At 45.8% G+C, this 22,500-nt stretch overlaps 4 protein-coding genes across 5 annotated transcripts in view; all 4 read left to right on the top strand.

Annotated features, from left to right (window-relative positions):
* myo10l3 (myosin X, like 3) overlaps positions 1–4,970 on the top strand; it is a 13,160-nt gene extending 8,190 nt beyond the window's left edge. The window contains exons 6-9 of the mRNA XM_031581159.2: positions 254–424; positions 677–1,012; positions 1,314–1,505; positions 3,670–4,970. Coding sequence (XP_031437019.1) covers positions 254–424; positions 677–1,012; positions 1,314–1,505; positions 3,670–3,774 — 804 coding nt within the window. The 3' untranslated portion in view covers positions 3,775–4,970. The remainder of the gene's footprint in view (positions 1–253; positions 425–676; positions 1,013–1,313; positions 1,506–3,669) is intronic.
* A 2,136-nt stretch (positions 4,971–7,106) lies between these two features.
* pttg1ipb (PTTG1 interacting protein b) lies at positions 7,107–12,833 on the top strand. Its single transcript, XM_012817293.3, has 7 exons — positions 7,107–7,366; positions 8,751–8,803; positions 9,403–9,511; positions 10,032–10,137; positions 10,795–10,863; positions 11,240–11,286; positions 11,517–12,833. Exons 1-7 carry the CDS (start codon positions 7,276–7,278, stop codon positions 11,558–11,560), a joined length of 519 nt encoding a protein of 172 aa, XP_012672747.2. The 5' UTR covers positions 7,107–7,275; the 3' UTR covers positions 11,561–12,833.
* A 957-nt stretch (positions 12,834–13,790) lies between these two features.
* sumo3b (small ubiquitin like modifier 3b) lies at positions 13,791–16,893 on the top strand. The gene is made up of 4 exons (XM_031581175.2): positions 13,791–13,982; positions 15,030–15,158; positions 15,412–15,483; positions 16,758–16,893. The coding sequence occupies exons 1-4, from the start codon at positions 13,962–13,964 to the stop codon at positions 16,818–16,820; spliced, it is 285 nt and encodes a 94-aa protein (XP_031437035.1). The 5' UTR covers positions 13,791–13,961; the 3' UTR covers positions 16,821–16,893.
* Positions 16,894–18,915: 2,022 nt separating this feature from the next.
* LOC105891138 (zinc finger protein 679-like) lies at positions 18,916–20,800 on the top strand. Of its 2 annotated transcripts, none has more exons than XM_012817292.3 (3): positions 18,916–19,068; positions 19,382–19,536; positions 19,692–20,800. In XM_012817292.3, the coding sequence occupies exons 2-3, from the start codon at positions 19,383–19,385 to the stop codon at positions 20,105–20,107; spliced, it is 570 nt and encodes a 189-aa protein (XP_012672746.2). In that variant the 5' UTR covers positions 18,916–19,068; position 19,382; the 3' UTR covers positions 20,108–20,800. The 2 variants fall into 2 exon arrangements, with proteins under 2 accessions (XP_012672746.2, XP_031437044.1); XM_031581184.2 differs by having other exon boundaries at positions 18,917–19,131.
* Positions 20,801–22,500: the final 1,700 nt, after the last annotated feature.

The raw sequence follows: 22,500 nt of genomic DNA on the forward strand, positions 1-22,500 counted from the left end.
TTAACTTAACTCACAAACATACATACACAAGTCACAGTAGAAAAACAATACACATAGGGAGAACATGTTCACAGGGAGTGGGGTGTATACAGATATTATACAGATATTACAGTGTGCATTGATTGTGTCAGTGTTGATGTCCACGAGGAAAGTAGTGCAATGAGTGCAGAGAGATAGTGTTCATGTGCTTCTGTGGATAGTGCAAAGCTAGCCCTAGCCCTGCTCCTAACTCTGTGCTCTCGTGTGTGTCCAGGCCCATGAGAGTGTGATCAGCGGTCACTTCCCCGCCCCCGAGGACACGCTGCAGCAGCTGGCCGCCATGCGGCTGCAGTACCTGCACGGGGACCTCTGCCGCGCGACATGGAGTCTGGAGAACGTCTACCCAGTGGGGCGCCTGCGCACGCGCATACTGCAATTCACAAAGGTAGCGCACGCACACACACACGCACGCACGCACGCACGCACGCACGCACGCACGCACGCACGCACACACAACACACAACACACACACACACACACACATCTGACCTAGTCAGACCAAGACCAACTGACTGGGTCATTTTATTTCAGAGTGTTTGAGTTGGTGGGCACTCGAGACCCAAATGTAGCACTGAGCCACTGAGTGAGTGAGTGTTTGTCATAATAAGTCCCCTAACTCCACTGTCCCTCTGCACAGGTGGGCACCTCCACCACCACCTCCTCCTCCTCATCCTCCTCTTCCTCGGCGGGAGGCACGGGCTCCCCGGGGGGGCAGACTCTGGAGCGCCGGCGCACCAGCTTCCTGGACGGGACGCTGCGGCGCTCCCTGAAGACGGGCTCCCTGCGGAAGCAGCGGGTGGAGGAGGAGCAGATGATGGAGATGTGGCTGCGGGAGGAGACGTCGTCCACGCGCGCCTCCGTCCTGGAGAAGTGGGGCCGCCTGCAGGGCCAGCAGCAGCACCAGGCCATGGTCAACTACATGACCGTCATCAAGGAGTGGCCCGGGTACGGCTCGACGCTCTTCGACGTGGAGGTGAGGCACACCGTGACGGGGACACTGTGACGGGACACTGTGACGGGACACTGTGACGGGACCCTGCTATTGAGACTATCTTTAGGGGGCAGACATAACTGTGATGGGACACTGTGACGGGATGGGTGTCCTCAAGGTTACAGGCTACAAACCCTTAGTTTCATCACTGATTTCTCTCTCTCTCTCTCTCTGTGTGTGTGTGTGTGTGTGTGTGTGTGTGTGTGTGTGTGTGTGTGCGTGTGTGTGTGCGTGTGTGTGTGTGTGTGCGTGTGTGTGTGTGCGTGTGTGTGTGTGTCTTTAGTGTAAGGAGGGTGGCTTCCCCCATGACCTGTGGTTGGGCGTGAGCGCTGAGAACGTGTCTGTGTATAAGCGCGGCGAGCCCAAGCCTCTGGAGACCTTCCCCTACGAGCACATCATCTTCTTCGGGGCGCCGCAGTCCTGCAGCTACAAGATCACCGTCGACGGGCGCGAGATGTTCTTCGACACGCCTCAGGTGGGCAGTCAAGTCTGTGTTCAACACCCCACTCATTATCCCACACAACCATAGAGTCTGTGTTCAACACCACACTCCTTATCCCCACACAACCATAGAGTCTGTGTTCAACACCACACTCATTATCCCCACACAACCATAGAGTCTGTGTTCAACACCACACTCCTTATCCCCACACAACCATAGAGTCTGTGTTCAACACCACACTCCTTATCCCCACACAACCATAGAGTCTGTGTTCAACACCACACTCCTTATTCCCACACAACCATAGAGTTTCAACACCACACTCCTTATCCCCACACAACCATAGAGTCTGTGTTCAACACCACACTCCTTATTCCCACACAACCATAGAGTTTCAACACCACACTCCTTATTCCCACACAACCATAGAGTTTCAACATCACACTCCTTATCCCCACACAACCATAGAGTCTGTGTTCAACACCACACTCCTTATTCCCACACAACCATAGAGTTTCAACACCACACTCCTTATTCCCACACAACCATAGAGTTTCAACATCACACTCCTTATTCCCACACAACCATAGAGTTTCAACACCACACTCCTTATTCCCACACAACCATAGAGTTTCAACACCACACTCCTTATTCCCACACAACCATAGAGTTTCAACATCACACTCCTTATTCCCCACACAACCATAGAGTCTGTGTTCAACACCCCACTCCTTATTCCCCACACAATCATAGAGTCTGTGTTCAACACCACACTCCTTATTCCCACACAAGCATAGAGTTTCAACACCACACTCCTTATTCCCACACAAGCACAGAGTCTGTGTTCAACACCACACTCCTCATCCCCACACAATCATAGAGTCTGTGTTCAACACCACACTCCTTAATCCCCACACAACCATAGAGTTTCAACACCACACTCCTTATCCCCACACAACCATAGAGTCTGTGTTCAACACCACACTCCTTATTCCCCACACAAGCATAGAGTCTGTGTTCAACACCACACTCCTTATCCCCACACAACCATAGAGTTTCAACACCACACTCCTTATTCCCACACAAGCATAGAGTCTGTGTTCAACACCACACTCCTTATCCCCACACAAGCATAGAGTTTCAACACCCCACTCATTATCCCCACACAACCATAGAGTCTGTGTTCAACACCACACTCCTTATTCCTACACAAGCATAGAGTCTGTGTTCAACACCACACTCCTTATTCCCACACAACCATAGAGTTTCAACACCACATTCCTTATCCCCACACAACCATAGAGTCTGTGTTCAACACCACACTCCTTATCCCCACACAACCATAGAGTCTGTGTTCAACACCACACTCCTTATTCCCACACAAGCATAGAGTCTGTGTTCAACACCACACTCCTTATCCCCACACAACCATAGAGTTTCAACACCACAACCCCTTATCCACACGCAACCATAGAGTCTGTGTTCAACACCACACTCCTTATTCCCACACAACCATAGAGTCTGTGTTCAACACCACACTCCTTATCCCCACACAAGCATAGAGTCTGTGTTCAACACCACACTCCTTATCCCCACACAAGCATAGAGTCTCTGTTCAACACCACACTCCACTCAATTTCCCTCGGGATTAATAAAGTATTCATCTATCTATCTATCTATCACCACACTCCTCATCCCCACACAACCATAGAGTTTCAACATCACACTCCTCATCCCCACACAACCATAGAGTCTGTGTTCAACACCACACTCCTTATCCCCACACAACCATAGAGTCTGTGTTCAACACCACACTCCTTATTCACACACAACCATAGAGTCTGTGTTCAACACCACACTCCTTATTCACACACAAGCATAGAGTCTGTGTTCAACACCACACTCCTTATCCCCACACAACCATAGAGACTGTAATGGTGGAATAGAATCATAAAAAGCACGAGTCGTAATCATATGGAACGTCGTACTCATCATGTCTTACCTATTAAATCAAAGGAATGTTTTTACGAGTGCATTTTTATGGTACCTTGACTGCCATAGACGTGTCCTAAGCATAGAGCTAAGACCGATTGCACTGTGAAGATACAGACAATCAAAAGTAGATCTCAATCAGATGATATGTATTGATCTGTAAGCATTTTGAACTGACTGGAGGTGACCCTGTCTGTCCCCTCAGGCCGGCGAGATCACCAAGATCATAAAGGCCTACATCAACATGATCGTCAAGAAGCGCTGCAGCGTGCGCTCCGTCTCCAGCTACGGCAGCAACTGGATCAGGTGATGGGGACTGGCCAATCAGCTCACCGCTTTCTCCGTGGTCCTCGTTGACGGACCTCCCCTCCCAGAGCCACGAAGCTTTGGGATTGGTTGATGTAAGCAGCTGACGAAGCGATGAACCAATGAGAGGAGGACCTGTGTTGATTGACGACTGAGAGGTCCACTGGGATGCTTTCTAGGTGGACTTCCACTTCTTGCGTAACCTATGCTGTATTTAAATCCTAACTACTGTAACCGCTAAGTGTTTATTAATGGACTGACATTTTTGAAACAGCTCTTCCTTGCGCCAAACAACCTCTTTCATCAGAGATCTTGACTTAGCTCCTGGTTTTTTATGGAGACTTCTACATCCACTGGTCTAAGCATGCACCTAATGATCAGACAGAATAAGACTATAACAGCCAATAATAGTACAGATAAATACGTCTTGTTGCTATGGCTCCCTGTGTCATCCCACATAACGTCTTCACATTCATGTGTTATCCTCCATTGTGTTCTCAAATGAAACACCCCCCCGCAGATGTCATGCTGTTTGACTTTAGCCTTCATGTCTGGTCACCACTGAACAGCGAACAGAGTCAATGCGCTCTGTGCCAGGATCCCTCAGGTCGAGCTCTGAGAGCAGTCACCATGGTTACCATGATCTCACCATGATCTCACTCTCACCATGATCTCACCGTGATGTCACCGTGATGTCACCGTGATGTCACCGTGATGTCACCGTGATGTCACCGTGATGTCACCGTGATCTCACCATGATCTCACCATGATCTCACGCTCTCTTGCTCCGCATCCTCATGCCTTAAGCCATCTTAACGCTTCACGCTGTACCTTTTAGAACATGCACTCTTCTTCTAGCCAGAAAAGGCCACCATCATCCCCTGCCCCCTCACATATGCTCCCAGAGAAGGCGTGTGCCCAAAGAGTCACGTGGCGATGTCCACAAAGATGTCCTTTTCTCCGCTCCTAAGCATTTTTGAAAGAGTGGTCCCACAGAGCCTTGTGTTCTACAGCGATTTCATTGGATTATTACTCAGATGGACCATGATTGACAGTCTGAGGGGCTAATGATGGCAAGAAAGAGTAATGCTACAGCCAATGAACGGATGGGCCCAAGAAGGCGGGCTCAAGAGACACATTACACACATACGATGACACACACACACGCACGCACACACACACGCACACACACGCGCACGCGCACACGCACACGCACGCGCACACGCACACGCACACACACACACACACACACACACAGACTGCAGGTATGTAACCATGTCCCGATATGAAAACACTTTTGGTGCTTGCCATTTCAGACAGCTCTTTGTGAGTTAGAACGGGAGAGCGTGTGCAGGTATCCATGACTACCGGACTAAACAAGAGCTGGACTGTTAGGAGGAGGGCTGCTTAGGAAGGCCTTCAGCTTAAACCCTTTAAAAAAAAAAAACTCTCTCATCCTTTCCTCATGTGATGTTAAGGACCTCACAAGGGTCCCACTGCAACCCTGGAGGTCCCAGGGACCACTTGGTGATTGGACACACTGCTACAACTATCTCACTTAGCCTGTGGACAGTAAGCAACAGGATTGGACACACTGCTACAGCTATCTCACTTAGCCTGTGGACAGTTTGCAACAGGATTGGACACACTGCTACAGCTATCTCACTTAGCCTGTGGACAGTTTGCAACAGGATTGGACACACTGCTACAGCTATCTCACTTAGCCTGTGGACAGTTTGCAACAGGATTGGACACACTGCTACAACTATCTCATTTGGCCTGTTGACAGTAAGCAACAGGATTGGACACACTGCTACAGCTATCTCACTTAGCCTGTGGACAGTTTGCAACAGGATTGGACACACTGCTACAGCTATCTCACTTAGCCTGTGGACAGTATGCAACAGGATTGGACACACTGCTACAGCTATCTCACTTAGCCTGTGGACAGTATGCAACAGGATTGGACACACTGCTACAGCTATCTCACTTAGCCTGTGGACAGTTTGCAACAGGATTGGACACACTGCTACAGCTATCTCACTTAGCCTGTGGACAGTATGCAACAGGATTGGACACACTGCTACAGCTATCTCACTTAGCCTGTGGACAGTATGCAACAGGATTGGACACACTGCTACAGCTATCTCACTTAGCCTGTGGACAGTTTGCAACAGGATTGGACACACTGCTACAGCTATCTCACTTAGCCTGTGGACAGTATGCAACAGGATTGGACACACTGCTACAACTATCTCATTTGGCCTGTTGACAGTTAGCAACAGGATTGGACACACTTGTGGACCTTCTATGGATATATATGTGGATGAATTAGGAACGTGGGTTATGTTATCATAATGAAAGCATCATTTATGACTGAAACTCTTATTCTTCAGTCTTTTTTTTTTCTTTTCTTACTTTGTATTTTTTTTGTTAAACAAGCGCTTGTGGTTTGATGCCTCTGTTATGGAAGGAAGTGTACAATGACTTGTGTCTAAAGAAAGATCGTGTGTGTCTGTGTGTGTGTGTGTGTGTGTGTGTGTGTGTGTGTGTGTGTGTGTGTGTGTGTGTGTGTGTGTGTGTGTGTGTGTGTGTGTGTGTGTGTGTGTGTGTGTTTGTGTGATGGTCTGAGGGAGGGCTTGGGTATTTATTCACAGTCAGTGTTGTTATGAGGAGGCTGTGTGTCTGAGAGGGACACACAGCACGTGGGGTCAAACACTGATGATGATGATGATGATGATGATGATGATGATGATGAAGATGAAAATGAAAAGGATGGCGATGATTATGTCCAGATGGTGCCAATAGTGATGATAAAACCGATGATGATGATGATGATGATGATATAGATGGTTGATAGGATGAAGTGAAGTAAATTTAAAAATGATACAGCTGATGGTCATGATGATGATGATGATGCTATTGATGAGGATGAGGAGGAGGATGACGATGGCGGTGGTGGCAGCAGCTGTACTGTCCGCCATTGGTTCTGATTGGCTGCCGGCAGCCTCATCAGAAAATCATCTAAGGTTGCTTTGGAAGTGGTGCAAAAAAAGAGAGAGAAAGATGAGAAAGAAAAAAAAAAACATTTCTTGCTTGTTATGTTTGGGAAAAAAAAATCACTATTTGATTTTTTGTAACTGGATTTACAAAATGCTCTAATAAATTATTGTATTTCATAATATGCGTGATTTTGTTTATTTGCACACTATTTCTCCCTATCCCATCCCTCAGGATTACGTTTCTGTATGTGTTTTGTTATTATTGTCAATAATTAATAGCGTACATTTAACCAGAAAAGCACTGTTACAGCAGCATTGGCCACAGTAAGTCTAACGAGAGCAGGCATTGGCTAATGTCTGATGTGGGTGGGTTTGAGGCCAAACAACACGCTCGACTGCCAGAGTTGAGTTTAGTTGTTGTGCGACCTACTTCTACGAAAGAGTGGTAAACTGTGATTAAGACCTGCAAGTTGTGATTTATCCTCGAATTACTGACTGTAAAAATGGTGGACTACCGGCGTTATGTTGTTTTCATTTTCCTTTTTGTTGTTAACGTAACCGTGATGTTCGCCCAGAGCACTGACTCCGTAGCAAGTAAGTACTTCAAGATAAGTTAGCTATAACTGGAAGCTAACGTTAGCTGGACATTTAATTGTTAGCTTGGAAGCTAACTGGCTAAGTCGCTATTTTCACTTAGCCATTAAACATTACATGAGTGTTACAAGGTTTTGTATATTAATCTCCTTTGCCAGTAATTGATGGGGTGTAGTGAGCTCTACGTAACGGTAAGTTACTGCAGAAGTCAAAACTGGCCTTTGTTATTGGTAATTGGCTAAATCAACATACCTGGTTATAGCTAACTGTTCCATCAGATAAACTTGTGACAGTTAAGTTAAATTTCATTAGTAAGAGGCTTCTCAACCTTTGCTTTGAGTTAACGGTACATCCACTTAACTTACCTGATGTGCGTTAGACTATAACTAAAGCACTGTCCTACATCTTAAAAAAAATAACTTTTCAAACTAGAGCTTAATTTGTATTGCGTGTTATAATGTTATTCGACTGTTTCGGTTAATGTGTGTTAGGTGGGTATGAACTTTAGTTTGTAAGACATTTTCTAATAAAATAACTTGTTCGTTGTAGATAGATTACTTTGGCGTAGTTACTCTGTCTTTGTGAGTAAGTACTATGTATTCTCTGTATCTTTTCTTAGTTATCGAGTATTGTTCCCGAGTTGGCGGTGTGAAAGAGATTTTCTCCCCCCTCTTTTCCCACCCCGTTTTACAACATCATGAGTTGTCATGAGTTAGCGGTCATGTTGTCATCACTTGATCAGGCTTTTAACTGCGCCCGTGACCCTCTCTGAATTGTTTCTGCTTCAGGCTGCTTCAGTCAGCACTTGAAACGGCTAAGGTTTTATATTGTGCAGTATGCTTGGGGAGGGCTGGAATAAAATACTGGAGATAACAGTGTTTGATGTAAAATACTGAACAGATTATGAGGTTGATGGTGGTGTCCCCTACTGGGTTTGCATATCCACACCTGTCATTTACATTATATTTCATTGTCGGCTCAGACCTGCTTTCGGGATATTTCACCTGAAAACATTGCCAAGAATGTAGGTTACTGTAAACAGCCACAATGCGTTAGACCTCTTCTCTCCCACCACTGGTTTACCACCCCGTTGGTTTACACATCAACAAAGGTTCTTTTTTAGGATACTCTCGCATTATCATTGACCCAAGCATCAATCTAGTGCCCGGAGATTTCAGTAATAATGGAGAAACGGATCATGGAGCACCTGTAGCTATTATGGCCATACTAGCCTCTGTGCCCATTGTACTGTACTGTGTCTTTGGAGATTAAGTAAGTCATTTAGCACAGTGCTAACAGACTCACTCCCAGTAGCCAGTATAGCGGCGCTAGTCATTGCTCACACAATAACCCAGTGCTCCTCGTGTTTCTTTCTTCGCCACAGCTTGTGCCTCCAAAACCAACACGAGTTGCGAAGAGTGCCTGAAGAATGTGACGGTAAGAGGATTAGAGTTGCACACACACACAGCGTCACGTCGCACAGCACGTACAGACGGGGAACACAAACTACCAGTCGCTATGAGAGGCGGTCTTAGTTCCAGTAATATTCCTCTCTGTATGAAGTAACCATGGCAACCAACCAACCGTAAAACACGCACGCACGCACACACACACACACACACACAGACAGCCCACGGTCCAAATATTTCACAATCTCTGCACACAGTTTACCTGACCTGTCTGGTCTTGTGTGCATTTTTTGCAGACTTCTTATTGTTTGTGACACTATGTTTTGGCACTGAAAAGTGTGCTTGCTAACCTTGCAGAAACATAGATGCTTGTATCTAGTTCACAGATCATGATTTGTGAATGGTGTCATTTATTATTGCTTCGTGGTCTGTGTAGTTTTCCTGTCTGGTTTGGTATGTATTGATTGATTGTGTGATTGTATTGTTTGATAGATTTTATCACTCTACTTTGTATGTATTGTTACTTTGTATTTGCCATGTAGTGTGTGTTCTGTGTGTGTGTGTGTGTGTGTGTTTTGGCTTGTTTGGGCATGTAGTAATGGAAGTGTAATGATCTGTGTGTTGTAGTGTTTGTGGTGTGAGAGCAGCGGAGGCTGTGTAGAGTACCCCGTGAGGAAGATCCTGCCTCCCCACAGCCTGTGCCCCCTTCCTCAGGCCAGGTGGGGAGTCTGCTGGGGTAAGAGTGCTACTATAACAGAGTAGAATGTTTTTGTGATGATGTAGAATGTTACTGCAGTGGAATAGACTGTTTCTATTGTGATGTAGAATGTTACTGTAGTAGTTGAATAGACTGTTTATATGATGTAGAATGTTACTGTAGTGGAATAGACTGTTTCTATGTTGATGTAGCATGTTACTGTAGTGGAATAGACTGTTTCTATGGTGATGTAGAATGTTACTGTATTAGTGGAATTGACTGTTTCTACGATGTAGAATGTTACTGTAGTGGAATAGACTGTTTCTATGGTGATGTAGAATGTTACTGTATTAGTGGAATTGACTGTTTCTATGATGTAGCATGTCACTGTAGTCGAATAGACTGTTTTTATGATGATGCAGAATGTTACTGTAGTGGAATAGATTGTTTCTGTGATGTAGAATGTTAGGGGTATGAAATACTTTTGTTATGATGATGTAGAAGGTCAAATGTGCTGTGTGTGTGTGTGTGTGTGTGTGTCTTTCTGCTGATTCCATAGTGAACTTCCAGGCCCTGATCATCACCATGTCTGTGGTGGGAGGGGTCATCCTCATCAGTCTGTGTGTCTGTTTCTATCGCTGCTGCTGCTCATGTGGGAACTCCAAGTAAGTTTCCAACATGCTGCATTCTGATTGGTTATATGCGCCCTGAGACAATTGTATTGTTGTGGTGCTATATAAATACAATTGAATTGAATTGATTGGTAAAAGCCTATTAAAAGTAGTGTAAGAGTAGTGTTCAGTTTCATGAAAGGTTGTTGACATTCAAGCGAACCAATCGAACGAACCCCCACCCCCTGACGCACTGTGTTGAATGGCTGGGATTATTTTATGGCTCAATCTGAGCCACTATGTTTGTTTTTCCCATTTACAGAGTCAGGACCAGGTATGAACACCTGAGGTTTTTTTTTTTGTGGATCGCAACAATACAAATATTTGTATGAAATTGTTATTAAGCTATTTCTGTGTAGCTATTATTCTACCACACACTGGTCTCTTCCCCTCTTCTCTTAAGGACCTAGATGGAAAGAATGGGTGAACTGGTATTAACAAACTGGTGTTTAATTTCTCTCTCTCTCTCTCTCTCTCTCTCCCTCTCTCTCTTTCTCTCCCTCTCTCTCTCTCTCTCTCTTTCTCTCCCTCTCTCTCTCTCTCTCCCTCCCTCTCTCTCCCTCTCCCTCTCTCTTTCTCTCCCTCTCTCTCCCTCCCTCTCTCTCTCTCTCTCTCTCTCTCTCTCTCTCTCTCTCTCCCTCTCTCCCCCAGGAGAGACGGTAGGCTGGAAGAGAGGATGGACCACCAGGCGGACATGAGGAAGATGAAACACGAGGAGAGGTGAGACATGTTCAAAGAGCATTCTAGAACTCTTTTTAAATTTGAACCACCCATTCAAATCTGGTTAACAATAATTGACACCATCATCACACAATCCTGCTGTACGGTGCAGACATGTGGGGGTCCAGCATTACTACTGTCACACAGAGTATTGTGAAACCATACTGCGCATCCATAGACATGCACCACATAAGGCATGCATAGCTGAGTTAGGCGTTTCCCCATGACCCATGCCGTCACCAAACAAAATGGAATCAAATTCTGGATACATTTAAAACAATTATTAGAGAGAGAGAGAGAGAGAGAAGTTAATCTTGTGCTGATTGGCTGTGTTGAAGTTTGTCTCGTGCTGATTGGCTGTGTTGCACTGTTCCAGGAAAGCAGAGATGCGGAACAGACACGATGACATCAGGAAGAAGTACGGTAAGTCCTGTGGGTCAGTTCCGCTTTAGGAAACCTGCGTCCCACCCAGAAATGAGTTATCAGGAGTGTGTGGGTTTTTTTTCCTCCATACAAGGTAGTGAAGATAAAAATGGATTACTGATAGCCCTCAGTATCCAATAGATAATAATGATTGTTTTTCACTTTTAACTATGACTTTAATGTACTTTCTCATGACACGTTTTCATTCAATGGCTTTCATTGCTGTGCAGGTCTGATGAAGGACGATGCTTACACCAAATTTGAAAACAACTGAGAGACCCAGTGAGAGACGGTCCCCGGTTCTAGAACACCCTCACCTTTGTGCAAAGAGGTTCTGCTTCTAGAACATGTTTTCAATTCTTTTACTTCTTCAAAAACGTTCCTCCTGAACCACCATTGTTACTGAGGTGGTCTCGTATGAGCTGACGCAGCCTTCTCATTACCCCTCCCCCCTCCCCCGTGCTGTTTTCTTCCCCTCTTTCCTGTCCTCCTCAGCTGTCTTCCTATTCTCCCCTTCTTCCTGTTTATTCTCTTGTTTTAGTCCAAGTGGGGGTGTGGGGGGGGTGAGACGGCTGAAACAAATAGCGTGTGTTCGGTCTGTGGTTGATTGCACTGTACGTGATTGTCCTGTCCTTCAGTGCTAGACGTGCCAAATTAGAGGGGAGGCACTGTGTAGCACCTGCCTCTGTTAGCTGAAAGAGAGATCTATTTCGTACTGCTTTGTTTTGTTCTGTTCTGTAGGCCAAGTAGTTTAAAGCCAGTGAGTCTTTCATTTTAAATGAGTGTTTCAGGGCCAAGGATTCACACTGTTAAGCAGATTTGCTTCTTAATCATTTTTCTTACGTCTGACTTATTACTTATCTCCAAAGACATGTGAAACTTAAGTATTGAGAAGATGCCGTGTGTTGTGTGAGATGAGGTCCGCTGCAGTTCAACACAATCTCAAGTCATTTCAGCAGTGACTTCCTGACCCTGGAAGACCACCTCAAAGGATGTGAAAATGTCCGACTTAGTTTCAGCACTCCACCAAACCTCCAAAAAAAAAGACCAAAGTCGTCGTTCCTGGTCACACAGGACGTCCATCTTTTAGAGCTGCCGTGCTCTCCAGCGTAGGCAGTTGAGAGGGTTCAGAGGTCAGACTTCCTTCAGAATGACCTCCGTGTCACGTGACCCTATTTTTAACATTATCAGTCTCCCTGGCAACCCTCCACGCATTGCGTTTTACTCAGACAAGAACATTTCAGGTACAAAGTATTGTTCTGCATGTTCTGGCTACGGGGGCGGAGAAATAAACAGGACTTTCAAATGGTCTCTGTTTTAGTTAAGGTTGGCTATTGTGTCACAATTTCATGTATCCAAAGAAGCTCTACGTGGTATCTGTTTGTTATATAACTGTAGCCTATGACGATGTCCTGTGAATCTTATACCGGTGCCTAAGAATCATATTGTTTACTGTCTGTTGCCATGTGAAAAACAATCTGATTTGTTCGTGTAACTTTTGAATCATTAGCTTTTATTAAAGCTCATATGCTAGAATTTCTACAGTGCTCGTTGTGTTTGTCCACATTTCTGTCTCTCATGGTTTCTGAACTTTTAAGAAGTTTTGAGGAGTTAGGAGGATTCAGTTTTTTTCTTTGTGGTACATTATGTTTGTATTTGCAAAAGGGAACTTGAACTGTAAGCCAACCATGAAGTCTGTATTCTTCTCTCCACTTCTGTTACATGGTACAACACTGCCCTCTAGGCAAGACTCAAGGAACTGCAAGAAATTCCCATAGCAAATATTCCGGTGGAACGGATTATCTGACCTAGGGGAACACAATAGTGTACACTTTTTTTTTTTTTTTTTAAACTCTGACAAATGAATGATGCCTCATACACACACACACACACACATACTCATTCTCGAGGGGATCAGTTGGCTTGATCCCAATAGTTAGAGGAGATACAACTACTATAGCATGAGATCAGGTCGGGAGGTTTTTGGAAAAGATCAAAAGCAAAGACTGGAGTGCTAAACTCAAGACACTTTGAAACACAGTACAGTCAACATTCCACTTTGAAACACTAGTGCAGTCAACATTCCAGTTGAACATACAGTGTTTACATGTTCACCAAATATGTAGGCTACACTAGGTCAAATTAAAAACAAATAAAGTAAAATAAGAACAATGTAGTCAGGAGGGTGGTCTGTACATAGATAGAAGATCATACCGGTACCCAACATAAACTGTAAAACATGTTTTGGGGTCTTCATTTAATAGGCAGCATTTGTCTTTAAAAAAAAAAAACATCCTATGCATTCACTCACACACAACCAAAAGCATTTGGTGTATCTTGGGAGAATTGTAATCCACTGGGCAGACTTCGGTGTTTGTAAGACAGATATTACCTGTCCGCCCTGATTCTTTCCATATATGGATATTATCTTCGGGGATGTACGGAAGTGTACGAATCTACTCGTCTGAACGGTTTCAAGGTTTGAACGTTTGAACCTTTGCCGCGTACTTGCTGGACATGCGCGTTCACGATTCTGAAAAAAGCACACGTGATCTACCAGAGACCAATCGCTAACACAGCTTTTGCGCGTTCTTGATAAAAGCAGAGAAGACCATAAGAAGGGGAAACGCGCTATTTAATTTCTTTACTTTCATCCAATTTCAAGATAAAGCACAATGTCAGACGATAAAGGAAAGGTAAGGCGTATAGTTTGTGCGCTGAAATGTATGATTTGAAGTCACTGAAACACAAGGTCTTGCTATAATGATCCGATTCCGCATTTGAGCGGGCAGAGTGAAAGAAAACAAAGCATAGGTTGTATGAATTGCGGCTTTTGGGCATAGCGCCAGTTCAGGTTCTTTGAACTAATGTATTTGCTTTGAGCTGTGTGATTACAGTCAACCACCGCCATACAAGAGAAGAATCGATAGAAAACTTGCGTCGTGCTTTCTGTGTTCAGTTTCATTTTCAAACACACTAGTTCTCGTTTTGCGGCTTTCACATAGTGGCTAGCTAGCATAGCATAGTCTGCTAATGTTACATCCCGCCGGCATGGCGAAAATGCCGCAAGAAGAGCGCAACAATCCACCATGATGAAAGATGCTAGCTGGTAGCGACCATCGGAGGTTGTGTCGAAACGGTGGTATTTACTCTCGTCTTCTTTGCAACTCATTTCCCATTTCTGTGTTCCTCGGTTGTTTACTCACCTTGGGTCTGCTGCCTGAGTTAGTTTAAACTACATTTCGGCTTGGAGGTGTAATGTTGCCTGGCTAGCTAATCTTAGTTAGCTAGCTACCTCTCCTAGGACAAATTATACAGATAATGTCATAGGTAAGGTTAACGTTTGTCCATCTGAGGCAGTGTTTTGTGCCCCCGAAGTTGACATGCTAACGTGTGCTCTAAAGTCAGCGATGCATTTAAATAAATGATTCGTCTCAGTAAAAGGAACAGGCCATCCTGAAAGTGATTCAAGGTGCGTTTTGCTGTGTGACTCTTAGATGCGTTGTAGACGTGAAAAATCCTAACAGTAAGCATTTTAAGTGTTTAAGTCATGCTGCTTCTGCTACAGCAATCGCCACCTTTTTTGAATTACTGTTCTGCATCCTTCATATCTGGCAAAAACTTCATCATCACTCTGTCAGTCATAAGATTGCGACACAACATATCCCCAGTATGGATTTATTTTCTTAATGCATGATCTCTCATAACTGTTGTGTGTTTGTTTGGTTTTTTTTTTAAATCAGGAGGGGGTCAAGACGGAAAATGAGCATATCAATCTTAAAGTTGCCGGCCAGGATGGATCCGTCGTACAGTTTAAGATCAAGAGACATACGCCTCTGAGCAAGCTGATGAAGGCCTACTGTGAGAGACAGGTGAGGTTTTGCAGTCAAAGAGTCAACGACAAACGCCCACCACCACCACCGTCATAACAAACCGTATTGTTTGCCATGCAAGAACAGAGTCCTGTGTGTGTTAACCATAACTCATCGCGCCTCTCCCTGAGAGCCGTTCACAAGCGTATGGTTATCATTGGTAGCTGGGTTAGTCATGTCCGTTGCCTGTGGGTATGTGTTGGTGAGAGTGGTGGTAGTAAACCGATGTCTGTGTTCGTTCTGTTCCATCCAGGGCCTCTCCCTTCGACAGATCCGATTCAGGTTTGACGGACAGCCCATCAATGAAACGGACACACCTGCACAGGTGAGTTCAAAGCATGCAAACTCCAGATCTTGTCCCTGGTGTCGCAGACGCAACAGGCGAACAGGGCCCCAGAGATTGGACCTTCAGCAGAAGAGAACCGCTCATGAGATGAGCAAACAAAAAAAGATTTGATAGTTTGTGAACTAACTGCGGAGGTGCTAGTCAGCTGAGCCACATGCTGAAGGCAAGGTCAGGGGTAGTGTATAGTCCGCCGGTCGGTATGTAAGGGACAATGAATAGTCCGCCGGTCGGTATGTAAGGGATAATGTATAGTTAGCCGGTCGTTATGTAAGGGATAATGTATGAATCTGCCGATCGGTATGTAAGGGATAATGTATAGTCTGCCGGTCGGTATTGGAAAATAAACAACAGTAGGTAACATCAGCTTCAGACTAGTGTGCGCCAGAGATTTGTAAATAAGTTTGTCTGTCTGTCTGTCTGTCTGTCTCTCTGTCTGTCTGTCTCTCTGTCTCTCTGTCTGTCTGTCTGTCTGTCTGTCTGTGCTGCTCTGCTCTGCCCTTTATCTGCATTGCCGTGTTTTTGCTGTTCCGGTCTTTGGCCCAATTGGGCTCAATTCCCAGTAGTGTCTAATACTGTTCTGATGCTGTAATGTTGGCAAGGTACAGTCTTATAGGGTGAAGGGACTCCTAGCCACAGTGACTGGTGTTATAACCTGGCCACCATTTACATTTAGTCATTTAGCAGACGCTTTTATCCAAAGCGACTTACATATGTGCGACTTACAATGTATACACATTTTACATTCACACTGATGGCACACTGCACATCAGGAGCAATTAGGGGTTCAGTGTCTTGCTCAAGGATGCTTTGACAGGGAATCGAACTAGCAACCTTCTGATTACTAAACGACTTCTCTACCTCCTGTACCACTGTCGCCCCATTACATTACCAATTACATGGCGTGACCAAGAACATCATTATAAATTAATTTATGCCCTAGAAAATGGTGTGTAGCCATATGATCAGACACCAACCTCGTCACCCTCGTCACCCTTTCTTTTGCCTTCATGACCAAAAGACTGCGCACTGATGGAACGACTGTCCTCACTTAACTTAAGCCTGCAGGGTAGGTGTTGGAAGTTCCTCATGCTTAATGTGTGTGTGTGTGTGTGTGTGTGTGTGTGTGTGTGTGTGTGTGTGTGTGTGTGTGTGTGTGTGTGTGTGTGTGTGTGTGTGTGTGTGTGTGTGTGTGTGTGTGTGTGTGTGTGTGTGTGTGTGTGTGTGTGTGTGTGTGTGTGTGTGTGTGCTTACAGCTGGACATGGAGGATGAGGACACAATCGACGTCTTTCAGCAGCAGACAGGAGGAAGCTGTTAAAGGACAACCCCCCCCCCTCACCCCTCCCCCTGGCTGTCCTACCCCCCCCACCCCAACCCCTGGACCCTCTACCCCCAACAGCCACCCCCCCCCCACCCCAACCCAACCCCTGGACCCTCTACCCCCAACAGCCACCTCCCCCCCCCCCCCCCCCCCCCACCCCACCCCAGAGCTGAGGCAGGTGTGGTCCAGGGCTGGGGGGGCGAGGCCTGAGCACGGAGCCCCCCTCCTCTTCCTTCCTGCCTGCCGTCAGGAGCTGCCTCTGCTCTGCTCTCCTCTCCTCTCCTCCGCTCAGGCTGGGGAACAGTGCTGAGGGGCTTGCGTTTGGGTCCTCTCTCTCTCTCTCTCCAAGTTTATGAATTGCCTATTATTATAATTATTATTGTTATTGTATATTTTTATTGTTTTTTTTTTCTAGTCATCTGACAGGGGGGGGGGGGGGGGCTGGTGTGTGGAAGATTCTGGAAGTAAGGACGTGTTTTTAAAACGTAACCATGGAGCACCCACCAGCACACTCATTTCTCCACTCCGCTGTGCCATCCACACACACACACACACACACACTCGCTCTCACCTGTCTGTCTTTTGACACGACTGCAGGTGAGATGATGGTGATGCCTGATCACGTGACATCAGTCGTAACCCAAAACAGCCTGTGAGACCAACTGAAAACGGATTTTTACTTTTAATTTGTGTTCCCCTTTCTTCTTCTTCTTCTTCTTCTTCTTCTTCGTCTTGTCTTCTAAGCAGCAGGCCCCTCCTGTCTGTGTCTGCTCCTCCGCATCACAGAGTTTTAATCTTTACCTTTCCATCCTCGTCCGGACACAAAGGCTGTCGCTTGCGGTTTGTTTGTGCCCGTTAGAGGTGCTCAATGTTTTCCATATTTCTCAGTGACTCTCTCTCTCTCTCTCTCTCTCTCTCTCTCTCTCTCTCTCTCTGTGGTGGACTCCTGTTCTTTCCTTATGCTAATACCTGAGAAGAGTGGGGTCAGTCAAGGCAACTTTTTTGCTGTATCAATTCTCAGCTGATTTTTCAGTTTGTCTTTTACTACTGTATACAATAAATATAGTTTGGTACTCAGGTTGAGTCGTGTGTGTGTGTGTGTGTGTGTGCAAGGCATTTAAAGGCTCATCTGCCGCTCGGTAATGTGTTTGGTGTTAGTGTATCCCAATACAGAGGTTAGATTGGTCTCTAGTAGCAAGTGTCCAATCACACCTCCTCCCCACGGGTATGCAGACATGTCTAACTGAAGATGAAGTAGGCTACGGACCGATAGCGGGCTGCTGCACCCACACAAAGCCTACGGGGCTAAGGACCGATACCAGGCTGCTACACCCACACAAAGCCTACGGGCTAAGGACCGATAGCAGGCTGTTTCACTTCCATCTGACAGCTCGGTCTTGTGCTGCACCCACGCAAAGCCTACAGGAGACCCAACTACAGATTATCCAAATCACAATGCCCTGCGACTAATAGGGATGAAATATCCCGATGCGCTTATCCTTAAGAACACATCTGCCTCCCTCAGGCCGTCATTTGTGCCCACAAGCAGAGAGGGGAGATACTAAACGCGTCGGCGCCCACAAGCAGAGAGGGGAGATACTAAACGTGTCGGTGCCCACAAGCAGAGAGGGGAGATACTAAACGTGTCGGTGCTCCAAGATGCCCCTCTGACGGCCACACAGCAGGAGTAAGTGGGGCTGGGAGGGGTTGATGAAGAAAGTTTTTCTTTTTTTTTTCTTCCACCCAAACCTGTCGTTAGCCACTTTCAAACTTCGGAACCGTTTCATGCACTACCGTCTAACTACTGATATGAGGGGCATTTGGTCTGCAGAGAGAGACGGCAGAGGCACTAGCAAAAACACCCACCCGCCGTCAGCAATATATGTGATGGGCCTAGCAAATGTCTTAACGCTTATAAACCCATGTAGTGTGAAAGTCATGTGTTGGGTTGCTTCGGCGTTACTCCTCCCTACAGGTTATCAAAGGAATGGCATGTGTGAGTGAGGTTGACAACCTAGTCGCGTTTTCCTGTTCCCACAGAAGGTTGGTGACGCTACAGGCTGCGTCATAAGGTGACCTAATTAGTAGCGTTCTTCGTCAGGTCACTAAGCCCCACCCATTAAACACGTTTGATATTTGGCTGAAGGAGTCGGGCCTGTAATTAAAGTTATCTTTTCCCTGCGTCTCTACCACTGTGTGCAGAGTGCCGCAGAGGAATACATCGCCGGTGGTAGGCTGCTACGAGGTAGGAGTATTTACGCGGATCTAGCCTGTTGACTAGGTTGTTGCCTAGTCATTTCGAGAAAAGGTTGTTAGTTTGTTTACTTTACATTCATTTTTACAGTGATGTTCCATGCGCAACTGTGATAGACGGGGATATTCAAACTGTCATCCCACCATATTTGTTTTTACCATGAACTGTAGGAAAGTATTGTGGGGGAGTTTATTTGCCACATCAGCCGTTGACTATTTGTTATTAGCAAAATAGCCTGTAGGCTATGTCTCGAGCTGCCTTGGACACGAAGTTTTTCCCTTACCGCATTCTGCGTTTCATATAGGATGCCGATAGTCATCGTAAAGGTTGAGGTCAAACTTTCACCAGTTGCAACTGTTACTACGATCAAGGAGGAGGCTGAAGACATAGCAGATAGGGCTGGAACTGGATGTGTTCAACTCAAGAAGGAAGAGGCAGAGGTCACTGACCTTTCTTTTGGTGAGTCATCTGTTGTCAATATCAGCAAGTGGTAGGCCTATCTTTTACAAATGTAAGTAATTACAAGAAAACATATATTGAACTTCAGTGGGAGCCTCAGCCACTAGTTTCTGGTCACCCTGACCTGAGTCTGTCCCCTTTCATTCATCGCACAGGAGACGGGGTCTGGTTCAACACGGGTGGAGATGGGACTCAGGCCCAGCATCACGAGCTGACCACGGACCACGGCGAGCGTTCTCATGTCTGCACTCTGTGTGGAAAGACCTTCACCACAGCCACGTACCTGTCCATGCACAGGAGAATCCACACCGGAGAGAAGCCCAACCGGTGCGACCTGTGTGGGAAGAGGTTCACGGCGTCTCAGGACCTTCTCAAACACAGGAGGACACACACACTGGAGAGAAGCCCTACCGGTGCCCGCTCTGCGCCAGGAGGTTCTCGCAGTTCGGCCAGCTCCAGAGGCACCGCGCCACACACACCGGAGCGCGGCCGCACCAGTGCGCTGACTGTGGGAAGAGCTTCTCCAGGCCAGACAGCCTGGAGAGGCACAGGGGGGTGCACACGGGGGTGAGGCCATACCACTGCACCGGCTGTGGGAAGACCTTCACCCGGTCACGGAGCCTTAGAACCCATACCAGATCATGTACTACACACACAAAAGCTTAGAACACATACCAGATCATGTACTACACACACAAAAGCTTAGAACCCATCAGCCTTAGAACCCATACCAGATCATGTACTACCCACAAAAGCTTAGAACACTCAAGAAACTAGCTGCAGGCCAGAAGTCTCATACTTAAAGTGGCTCAGATTGTCGGAGATTGGTTCTTGTTCTTTTTCTGTTGCTTTGAGGAAAGAATGTATGAGAACTGTGGTGTTGGCCTGATATTCATTCACTAAGATGAATGCTCTACAATCTACACGATGGGGGTCCATAGCCTGATGGAGACAGAATTCACCTTCTCCGTTAAGACGTCTACAGGCAGAAGTGCAGTGTTACAGTTATTAGTGCTCAACAGTACAGAATTCGAAATAATGATTAAAAATACATGTTGAATATACTGGAGGTCATGTATCAGACGACAATATTTGCAACGTGAACTCCAAAAGTGTCAAAATACAATTATCTACATAGTATCATAATCTACTTCAAATTCATGTTATCTGTATTTGTCACAGGATATTTCCATTACTGCATCACTCATCTTAATGTTTCAGTGTGTAAAAACCTTTTAAAAATAAATGTCTTCTTTCAGTTTAATCACCTTGATTATTTTAACTTTTTGACATTTGAGTCCTTTTCTCATTCAAAAGGCACTACGTTGCCCATGATGCTTTGTAAACCAGGCCATTGACCTGGCAATAAACGAGTCTGTCTGTCATATGCTAATAATTGATCAGCATTCAGTGTGACCTCAGCCAGAGCGTTTCCTCTTACAGGAGACACACACACAAGACATCAAGGGGCCTGTTTGAGATAGATAGAAAGATAGATAGATAGATAGATAGATACTTTATTTATCCTGAGGGAAATGTAATTAATTGTATTGCTCAGCAGAGGTGAAAGACATAAGAGAAGGTTTCTAATGAATAACTCCAAACGAGATCTTCGTTTTCACCACAAAATAGCTGTTCTCATAAAAGCATCATGGACGAGTCATGCAAACACCGTGCAATATCTGCATGTCCACCAGGTAGAGCCCTTGGTTAACCAGCAGAGGCGTAGAGCACGAGTGATGTGGAATGAGCGTCCTGCACTGCTGCTGCCCTTAGCTGCAGCTTCCTCTGCCTGTTCTGCCACCCCTGTCTGTCTCTCTCTCTCTCTCTCTCTGAGAAACTCATAGAGTCTCTTTCTCGGTGTCGTACTCTCTCTCTCTCACTCACTCGCACACTCTGATTTCTCTCTCTCTCTCTCTCTGTGTGTCTGTGCGTGAGTGTGTGTGAGAGAGAGAGAGAGAGAGAGAGTGAACAATGTTTGAGTAAAGGAATGTGGTATGTTAATGTGTCTTTTGTCACTTTGCCTCTGACACTAGTCTTCAATTTGGCTCCATAATTTATTCTCCCTTCATGTCTTTAGTCTCCCTCTTTAGTCTCCCTCTTTAGTCTCCCTTCATGTATTAAGTCACCTGGGAAATGATGAGGGGATGGATTATGGAGGGGATGAACTCTCAGCAAACACACACACACACACACACACACACACACACACACTTGTGCACGATCACAAACATACATGCACACACACACACACGCACACCTTCACACACTTTTACACGGTCACAAACAAACACACACACACACACACACACTTGTACACGATCACAAACATACATAAACACACACACACACACACCTTCACACACTTGTACACAATCACAAACATACATGCACACACACACCTTTACACACTTGTACACGGTCGCAAACAAACACAAACACACCCCTTCACACACTTGTACACGATCACAAACATTCCATGCACACACACACCTTTACAGAAACGCATAACCACACAGGCAACCAACACCGACTGACATACTCGCATGAACACACACACACACACACTCACACACACACACACACACATATTCTCTCATGACCTGGCGACACTGGTGTTTACTCAAACAGATGTTTAAGGGACATTCCACCATGGGGACTCACACCTTAAAAAGAAAGATTGGTTACACACACACACACACACACACACACACGCACACACACACACACACACACGCACACACGCACACACACGCACACACACACACGCTCACACACACACACACACACACGCTCACACACACACACACGCACACACACACACACGCACACACGCACACACACACACACATTGTGTGTCTGTGCTTCAAACCTCAGCAGGCCACATGAGACCAGCTGCTCCTCCCAAACATGGGAAACTTCAGGTCACCTCTGGCACACTCCCATTAAGTGAAATCACACACA

The sequence above is a fragment of the Clupea harengus genome, chromosome 2, assembly GCF_900700415.2.
Source record: "Clupea harengus chromosome 2, Ch_v2.0.2, whole genome shotgun sequence".
Classification (NCBI taxonomy): Eukaryota; Metazoa; Chordata; class Actinopteri; order Clupeiformes; family Clupeidae; genus Clupea; species Clupea harengus.